The sequence below is a fragment of the Solanum pennellii genome, chromosome 1 (genome assembly GCF_001406875.1).
Source record: "Solanum pennellii chromosome 1, SPENNV200".
NCBI classification, from domain to species: Eukaryota; Viridiplantae; Streptophyta; class Magnoliopsida; order Solanales; family Solanaceae; genus Solanum; species Solanum pennellii.
This window is the reverse complement of record NC_028637.1, coordinates 63,401,189-63,411,289: the sequence shown is the minus strand read 5'-3', so window position 1 is coordinate 63,411,289 and position 10,101 is coordinate 63,401,189. Positions and strand designations below refer to the sequence as shown.

Genomic DNA, 10,101 nt, shown 5'->3' with positions numbered 1-10,101 from the left:
TCAACAGACCGGACGTAGTCTTCTCCTTCACGATGTTGAACGCCACGTTTCTTGACAAAGTCAACCGGATCAACCCTAGAGCCTGGCGATCCTTGAGTTTCCACTTCTCCTCCGTCATGGATTTCGGCTTCACCCCGGTCAACGGTTCGTGAAGATCTTTCTGGTACAGATAATCTTCGATCTGCATCTTCCAGAAACTGAAATCGGATCCATCAAACTTCTCGATTCCAAGCTTTGAACTATCCATCTTCAGTGATCGTGCTGAATCTCCTTAGCTCTGATACTAGTTGTTAGGATCGAATTCACGCACACACACTAGATGAATGAAGAACACAAGAACTTTTAAGAGAAAGAGATGAGAAATCTAGAGAGAGAGAGAGAGAAAACCCAATATTTCGTGGTAAAACCCCGTGAGTAAACTTCCACGGCGGTGAGGTATATTTATATTAATAAATCAGAGTATTTTTGGTTACAGAGAATAAATAGAGAATAAATAGAAAAGCCTAACATAGAGAATAAATAGGAAAACCTAAAATAGAGAATAGATAGGAAAACCTAAAATTAATCAGGCTCCACTACCTAACATTTATACTACAAGAAGTCTTCCTAGCAATGAATAGGAAGATAATGGAGGTAGTAAATAGTGAAGATAATGGCCTTAGGAGTTTCATAGGTTACATAGCTTACGAAGGAGTTACATATGTTACAAAGAGTAATGGAGGAATTAAGAATGAAATAAAGTGATGGATAATCAATGCTAATGGATGATGTAGAAGTTATCCATTTCAATGTTTATTGGAATGTTTTTATCTCACAATGAATTCAACCAATAAAGCCAAAAGTAATGGCATTAAATGGCTACCAAGTCAAAAATAAATAGCATGATTAAATTGGTAGTTTAAAACACAAATACCTACTAATAGTCATTCTTATAACTCCAAAATAAAATAATTTAATATGTTACATATTAATATTAAAATATTAATAACCTAACAATTTTGACTGTAAACATAGGATAAGTTACACACATCATAATTAAATGAATGAACCTAGTTGGAAACCCATACCCCATTAGTGCCTCTTCCAGAAATTCCCAACTCACTATATCGTAGGCCTTTCTTAGATCAATTTTCATTAAACAAAATGAAATGGTATATTAATTCAAGTGTCAAAGCTTAGAGATTGTTTTGAACATTTCTTTAGTGATAGTTAATTTGTAAGGTAAATATGCGAACGGTTAGTAACTTTATAAATGTATGATTTTATTATGCAATTTCAATAAGTTTGAGTGATCACATGAGGATTTATTTTATTTAATTTTTGGATTTATAAGCAATTTAAATTTATTTTTTACAAATTTGAATGGTATGAACTTTAGAAACCGTAAAAGCTGAAGTTATTTGCCTATGAAACATAAGAAATTAAACTAAACTAAGTATTAACTATCGTGCATGAAAAGAAAATTCTATATAAGCTTTTACAAAATTTTAAACACAAGGAAACATATTTATTGACACAATAGGCATTAGTAATAACTAGACAAGCTTATAAATCAAGCTACTTAACACCAAAAGAATAAAGAAGAGTGTAAAAGTATTTCCAAATGAATACATGTGGTGTTGAAGTTTTATTGAAGTTGTGTACTATTATGTTGGATTTCTTTTGAAATTAAAGTCAAGCCTTCGGTGAAAATTGTTACTCTCAAACTTTCAGGCCAACCATCTAAATTTAATTCCTTGACTTCATGAGAATTAAGATCACAAGAAATCAAATGTCCACTTATGCTTTGAAGAAACAATATATGATTCCTCCAAACTGCCAACGGTGATTCGATTACGAGTGGTGCAATAATGTGTATATTAGTCCAAGATTCAATCACACCATACTCCTTCATTACCCAAATTTCCATGAAATCTATTGCTGGATCGATTTTACACCCCGGATATGGGTAACAAACCAACGTTAGATACTCATTTAACACTACGAGTGCATAACACTTTCTGTCTTTGGAATGACAAGTATGAGGCATTTTAATATTTCGAAAAGTCTCTGTACTTACATCAAAAGCAAGCATCTCAATTGATCTACCGTTACCAAACCAATGAGAAGCACCTTTGTAAAACAACTCAGCACAGGGATACCAATGCACATAAGGCAATGGTAGATCGCCATGATTTACATCTCTCCATGAATCAATGCTCAATTCATAAATCTCGACTCTCCATTGTATCACAGTATAACAATAGAAAGGTGGTTCTCCGCGAACTTCAGCTAGCCTAATAATCTTGTAATCATTTGAAATTGAGTCAAAACCAAATGCAACGCCATTGATAGAACGATGAAAACCTAGTGGACTATCATAAGGGCTAGGTTGGAGTAGCCTATAATTTCTAGTAGCTGGATTAAATAATACTGTCTCTACTTTATCTGTTAGAAGAATTAAACCGCGACAAGGACCTATGAATCTATGAAAAATACATGAAGTAGTGGAAGTCAAATGTGGAACATCTAGATCTGGAGAAACATGGTAAAAATCATCGTTATCATGATAACTAGAAAGGAACGACATGATACTTCTAAATTCGTTGTGTCCTTCTTTAACGGAGCGTTTGAAGAGAATTATTTCATCTTTTGTAGAAGTGGTATGATTGAGATGACGATTGATGAATGTTGACGATTGCATGAGATTGTACAATGATTTAGAAATGGATTTGAATCGCAATATAGACTTTATTGGGAGCTTCAGAATAAGATACATCAACACATCTTCGGGAAATTTGTTCACAATTCCATTTGTCATTTTGAATATTTCCAAATGCAATTTGCATGAGATCTAACTCTTCTTTGAAGTGGATTAAAATTCTATTAGGTACTTTTTCCTCCTTAACTAACTATCCATCAATCTCGTATTTATATGGTTATGAAAAGGTAATTCAATGTGTTGAAAGAATAATTCTAGAAAATAACATAATAATAATAATTTGGAAAACAGTGGATTTGAATTGCCGTAAGCCTCTGTAACTGATTAAAGTATGATAAATTCTTCAATGAAAATTAATTATTTGAAACATCTATATGTGATAGCTTTTTTCTTAATTTTTAAAATATCAATTAATTAATTATTAATTATCTTTAATTATATTAAATAATAAATTACAACCTAAAAACAAAATAGAAATTTAAAGCGGTTTCAAAAATTAACCTGACGGTTTTTAAAAAAATAAAATATATAAACTTAACAAAGCCCACATTTATTTAACTTTCCATTTTTCTTGCCCACTACTGTATATTAGTTTTCTCTGAAAAGAAAATTTTAATTAGAGAAATAGTTCACAAAATAATGATTCTATCATAAATGTATTGATCGTGTTTGAAATGTTACCAAACATGCCATTGGTGTTGAAGTCAACAAGCAGGTTCATAACAAGATCTTAAGAAAGATGATTCATGTGAGAATTGAGTACGTCTAACAGTCTCAATGCACCGAGAAGGCAGAGAAAGGATTAGGAAAAATTATGTGGTGAATGATATCATTTGTGGTTTATACAAATTCTCTTATTCATTTTTCCCGTGTTCCAGTGATATTTGATCATCTTCTGAATTAAAAAAATGCATCTCAATGACATGTTTTGTTATTTCTTCACAATAGTTTTGTTGTTCCTCATAACTGCATGCTAGGAAACTAATTGAACTGTCAAAGACATTCTAATTTATATGGATGAGTATGTTGAAACTTTGTCTTCTGTTAGTGTTATTGTTAATACATAATTAACTTTATTAATCAAAATAATTATATTGAATTTACTCCTTTATAGCAAAGAAAATTGCAGATTGTTGGCACTAATTTTAAAACATAAAAATAAATTTTAATCAACACTTTTTTTGTGACAAACTATCATTTTTAATTAAATATTTAAATTAACTTTTCACACTATTTCTTTATAGCCAAAAAAATTCAAATTATTTAAACACGTAGGACTTTGTTTTGCGGAGAGTTTGAGTAGTTTAGGACTACATAACTGTTTAAGACTCTTTTTTGATGAGAACTTATCAAATTTTTAAAAGTAAATATTTAAACTAAGTGATATGTTATTTAATAACATAATTGAAATTTCAAATTATGTGATTACAATTTCTTGATGGTTTAATTTCACTCTCATTCACTCCAGTTAGCTGATTTATTCATCAAGCCCTTAACAGGGCCTCTTCACGGTAACCTTCTGCGCAAGTTGGGTATGTTTTCCTCCCCCTCCAACTTGAGGGGGGAAGTTGGTGTAGATAATGATGAAACTGTTAGGATCGGAAATAAGCAGGTGTAAACACGGAAGCTAGCAAAGCAAACCTCGAAAGACCACGAGTAAGAAGACAACGAGAAATATACCAAAAGACACAAAGATTTAACGTGGTTCGGTCAATCGACCTACGTCCACAAAGGAGATGAGCAAAATCCACTATAAATATGAGAGTACAAAATACAGAGGGGAAACAACCTCAACCAATTCACTCAGAATACATGGGAGGTTTACACAAGAGATAACGTATCAAACTTGTGACCCACAAATTCTCCCTCTAACCAAAACTCTCAAAGCCCTTAAGACTACATTGTGAATGCTGATTAAGTTAGAAGGAACATTCCTCTATTTATAGAGTCCTAAACCTTTTCCTACAAGAAAAGGATTAGTCAATTCAAAACCTTTTCCTAAAAGGAAAACTATTTATGGTAAGAAATCACGGCAAATAAAACCCAACAAATCTTCCCTTGACCTGAATTTCTGACAAAATAAATTTGTTCACCTTCTTCACTCAATCTTCAACAACTTGCTTCTCCTCTCCATAATCTCCTTTGCAAAATTTATGTCTCAACACAGAGAACCTCTCTGAAACAATTTCTCCAACAAAATCTTCATTACTGTCAAAAAGGTTGCGGCTAGAACTACACCCGTCAAGATGAACACCTCTTTCTAACCTGGTTCAATCATCGATTATCGAACCACTAAACCTGACTCCATCATTGAATCTGGCTCTGATACCACTTGTTAGGACCGAAAATAAGCAGGTGTAAACGCGGAAGCTAGCAAAGCAAACCTCGAAAGACCACGAGTAAGAAGACAACGAGAAATATACCAAAAGACACAAAGATTTAACGTGGTTCGGTCAATCGACCTACGTCCACAAAGGAGATGAGCAAAATCCACTATAAATATGAGAGTACAAAATACAGAGGGGAAACAACCTCAACCAATTCACTCAGAATACATGGGAGGTTCACACAAGAGATAACGTATCAAACTTGTGACCCACAAATTCTCCCTCTAACCAAAACTCTCAAAGCCCTTAAGACTACATTGTGAATGCTGATTAAGTTAGAAGGAACATTCCTCTATTTATAGAGTCCTAAACCTTTTCCTACAAGAAAAGGATTAGTCAATTCAAAACCTTTTCCTAAAAGGAAAACTATTTATGGTAAGAAATCACGGCAAATAAAACCCAACAGAAACAGTTACGATGAAGAAGGCAGAGGTTTCCTAAGTTTATGGAAGATCATTCATATATATTTATTTTATTATTTGTAATTATTTTTTTTAAAACAAAGTGGGACACTTAGTTGGTTATATAAAGTAGGACACGTTTCATAGTTGGTCAGTCACGTTCTCCATTATCTTCATGCAGTTTGTTGTTCACCTATTTTGTGAGTTGTGTATATATATGCATCTGTACAGTGATGTAAAACACACAGAAAAGAGAATTTTCTCACAACTAATTTCTTCTATTCTTTTTAACTCTTCATTAGTGTGGGGTGGTTATATACACAAAATATAGTTAATTACATGTTAATTTGAAAGACAAAATGAGCCGTACTCTCATCTTTGGGATTCAATTCTAACCCATGACGGATCACTTAAATAAACAATTCAATCACCTTGTTAAATTACTTCTTTTCCTAATTTGGCTGGCCAGATCCACAAATTCCACTTATCACATCAAACATATACAGAATCCAAAGAACAAACTGAAACATATTGATTTTTCATATACAAAATCGATATATGTACAATTTTATACCCAATTTTTTAAATAGAAATAGTGCTTCTTTCTATATATGTTCATAATAGTATCGTTAAAGCTTATCTACTTTTAAGATAACAACTACAAATATGATATCTTGCACTTTATTGTATACTTTATATGAATGTTCAAGTCTCAATTTACGATATTAGAATATCCATAAAGCACATATAACTGTTACATCCCACCACAATTGCAGCCTGATTCCGCATCCCGATAAGGGCAGAACGTTCTAAAGTTGTGAGGAGAACTCTAGAACCTTTTGGAAGTCTCAAGAAGGCTAGGGAAGGTCCCATAACATCGTAGAATTCTCTAGAAAGGGAACCAAAGTGTAATTATTTTAAGGACTTGTAAAGTAAATATAAATTTCACTTTAGTCCCTAGGAAGTAGTATAAATAAAGGTGCCCTTCATTTGCAAAGGCACCAAGCAAGTTATAAAGCAATCTTCCAAAGAGATACAAGAGCCCTCTTCAAAGCTCTCTTTCTTGTTCTTTCTAAGTCTTTCAAAGCATTCTCTTAGCGTTCCAAGTCTTAAAGACTTCCTTGAACTTACAAGATCTTGAAAGATTAGTGAGTAAGTCATCGAGGGCCACACGGAGTCTTAGCAAATACTCTAAATCCGTGACAACGTGGTATCCGAGCGAGGTTTGATACTAAGGGAATGGCTACCAAAGGAGACGTAAATGACGCCAGCACCACCAACATCCGTATGGATAGTGGAAAGAAGAACCGTAAGGGGAAGAAACATCAAAAGGGTAATGAGGAGGTGCTACCCGATCCCAAACCTAGCGAGATGCTAACATCTCATCGTCCCTCGACTACCGAAGAAAGTGACAATGAATTAGGATAAGGCGCCATAGACGTCACCGGTAGAGAAGAATGGGCCGCAAGGGTGGAAGTGGCAAGGCAGGCCGTGGAGATATTAAGTCGGCACATGAATGTGGCCGACGGCAAGTTCAAGACCCTTGAGGAGACCGAGAGCATTCTTAAGGAGTTGGAGGGTCGCCGGCAAGCGGATTTCAAGATGAAGGAGGCCATAACTTCCTTGGAGTGTCGGCTTGTGGATGCACTTAGCACGATTGAGACGTTGAAGGCCGAAGTAAAAGCACTCAAGGAAGGCATGGAGGTTGGACAATCTACATCACCCGACCGTGATAGGGAGGCCAAGGGCGAGGATCCCAAGCCACCCATATTCAAAGGCGTGTGTGACGCTCAAGAGGTGGAAAATTTTCTATGGCACTATAATTATTACTTCAAGTGTAGTCGGGTGAAAAGCGGCGAAAATAAGATCAACACTGCCATTTTTTATCTGTCCGAGATGGCTATGCTATGGTGGAGGCGCAAAGAGGCCGAGATTGGGAAGGGGACGTCACCATCAACAGGTGGGAGCGATTCCGTGAAGAATTCAAGAAGCCTTCTTCCCTAACAACGTCGTGTACGAGGTTAAGCGCAAGTTCCATGAATTGAAGCAAACGGGAAGCATTCGGGTATATGTGAAGGAGTTAACAACTCTAATGCTTCAAATTCCCAACCTCACAGATTAGGACATTCTGTTCCACTTCATGGACGTACTGCAGAACTGGCCAAGACAGAGTTGGAGCGGCGATAGGTCAAGACCATAGACGAAGCCATCGCACAAGCCGAGTCCTTAACGAACTTCAAGTATGAACGACATAACAAGGTGAAGGGAAGGGATGCAAGAAGTAGTCATGCAAAAGTTGGGGGAGATCGTAGCCGAGGCAAGGAGCAGCTGACACACCCCAAACAGCACGACCCCACAAGACGGACAATAAACGATTCGTGTGCCAGAATTACACGGAGAAGCGGGCGCAAATCAATAAAGGAGATGGCTGCTACATATGTGATAGACCGCACAACTATTCCAGGTGCCCCGATATGAAGAACCTTGGTGCCATCCTACGAGAAAAGAAGGAGAAAGATGCACTAGAGCAAGGGCAAGATGCGGGCACGACGCAACTGGGCATGGTAGGATTATGCAGTGCTATAGCCAAGCAGACAAAAAAGCTGGGAGATTTCAGCACGCAGTATGTAGACATCTCCATAAATGGAATACCAGTTCGTGCCATGGTAGACTCCGCGGCCGAAGCAAACATCATGACCAAGATGGTGGCAGAGAGGTCAGGGCTGAACTACGTGCCAAGCAACACCCGCCTCAAGACTGTTAACGCCCCTCCAACTCTCGTGTGCGGGGTCTCCCAAGGAGTGAGCATCACGTTGGGAAAGTGGCAAGGAAAGATGAACTTCACCATCGCTCCTCTAGATATATTTGATGTCATCCTCGGGCAAGAGTTCTTCCAGCGCTGCCACACGATAATCAACCCCTACCTCCAACGACTAATGGTCATAGAGCGGAAGGGTCATGTATAATACCTCTAGTCATGGTGCCGAAGAAGGAAGGACACGCCCACTTATCGGCCATGCAGATTGTGAAGGTCCTAAAGAAAGGGAAATCAATGTTCCTGGCTACAATTGCAAGTACGGGAGAAGACAATGGTACTATGGAGTCATTGCCACCGATCATAGAGAAAGTCCATGAAGACAACAAGGATGTGATGCCGAACGAGCTGTTGAAGACTCTACCTCCAAGGCGCGAGGTAGATCACAAGATAGAGTTGGAGGTCGGAGCCAAGCCACCCACACATGCACCTTACCGTATGGATCCACCCGAGTTAGAGGAGCTAAGGAAGCAGTTGAAGGAAATCCTCGAAGACGGTCACATTCGTCAATCCAAGGCACCTTATGGCGCGCCAGTGCTGTTCCAGAAGAAAAAAGATGGGTCATTGCGATTATGCATCGACTATAGGGCACTCAATAAGGTGACAATAAAGAAAAAATATCCTATCCCGCTAATTTCATAATTGTTTGATAGACTTGGGCAGGCCAAATACTTCACCAAGATGGATCTCCGAAAAGGCTACTACCAAGTGCGCATCGCGGAGGGGGATGAGCCGAAGACAGCATGCGTGACCAGATATGGAGCATACGAGAGGTTAGTGATGCCTTTCGGCTAACCAATGCACCCGCCACCACCTTTTGCACGTTGATGAATAAAATCTTTCACCCCTACTTGGACCAGTTCGTGGTGGTGTACTTGGATGACATAGTCATCTGTAGCAACACCTTGGAGGAGCACGTGGAGCACCTTAGGAGAGTCTACCAAGTCTTTCGGGAAAACCAGCTCTATGTCAAGCGAGAGAAGTGCGAGTTTGATCAGCATGAGGTACACTTCTTAGGACATATCATCAGCCAAGGCGAACTATGGATGGACGAGACAAAGATCCGAGCGATACAGGAGTGGGAGGCGCCCACACAAGTGACCGAGTTGCAATCTTTTCTTGGACTTGCAAATTACTATCGTAGGTAGGGGTGGGCATTCGGTTTTTCGGTTCGGTTCGGTTTTTTTTTTCGGTTTTTTCGGTTTTCGGTTTTTATAAATTGCGTACCGAATACCGAACCGAAATATTTTGGTTCGGTTCGGTTTTTGTTAATTCGGTTCGGTTTTTATTAATTCGGTTCGGTTTTTTAATTCGGTTTTTTAATGGGCCTGTTTAGTGGGCTTTTTGAAATTTTAAAGTTTACAATTTTTTGTTTCATTTTTCAACTTAATGGGCTAAAAAGTAAAAATATACAATAAATCAAAGAAGTGCATTACTAATTTACTACCAAATTTCAATATATCAATTATCAATGATTCAAATCTTCAATATGTCATTAGGCATTAACACCGCAAATTTTAAATTCACAATATCACTAAAACACACAATTTGAAATTCACAATGACACTAAAACAAAAGTTGCATTGTAGATTTGTAGTTAATGTCTTCACAAATACAACATAATAACAATCTAACAAGTAACAATAAAGTCTTTCATGAACTCATAATAAACAATAATAAGCAACAAACAATGTATTTTGAACTTCTTGTCTTCTTCCATGAGATTACTTTCAACAATAACAAACAACAATAATGAGTTTCTTGACTTTCTTCCATGAGATCGCTTTCAACTTTCAA

General features: G+C 37.1%; 2 protein-coding genes across 2 annotated transcripts in view; one reads left to right on the top strand and one right to left on the bottom strand.

The window, feature by feature from the left end:
* Positions 1–1,627: 1,627 nt before the first annotated feature.
* On the bottom strand, positions 1,628–2,800 carry LOC107030722 (F-box protein CPR30-like). Its single transcript, NM_001323461.1, is given in 1 exon segment — positions 1,628–2,800. A coding segment is annotated over 1 exon segment (1,173 nt).
* Positions 2,801–8,466: 5,666 nt separating this feature from the next.
* LOC107021988 overlaps positions 8,467–10,101 on the top strand; it is a 6,103-nt gene continuing 4,468 nt past the window's right edge. The window contains exons 1-3 of the mRNA XM_015222696.1: positions 8,467–8,904; positions 8,968–9,077; positions 9,203–9,448. Coding sequence (XP_015078182.1) covers positions 8,467–8,904; positions 8,968–9,077; positions 9,203–9,448 — 794 coding nt within the window. The remainder of the gene's footprint in view (positions 8,905–8,967; positions 9,078–9,202; positions 9,449–10,101) is intronic.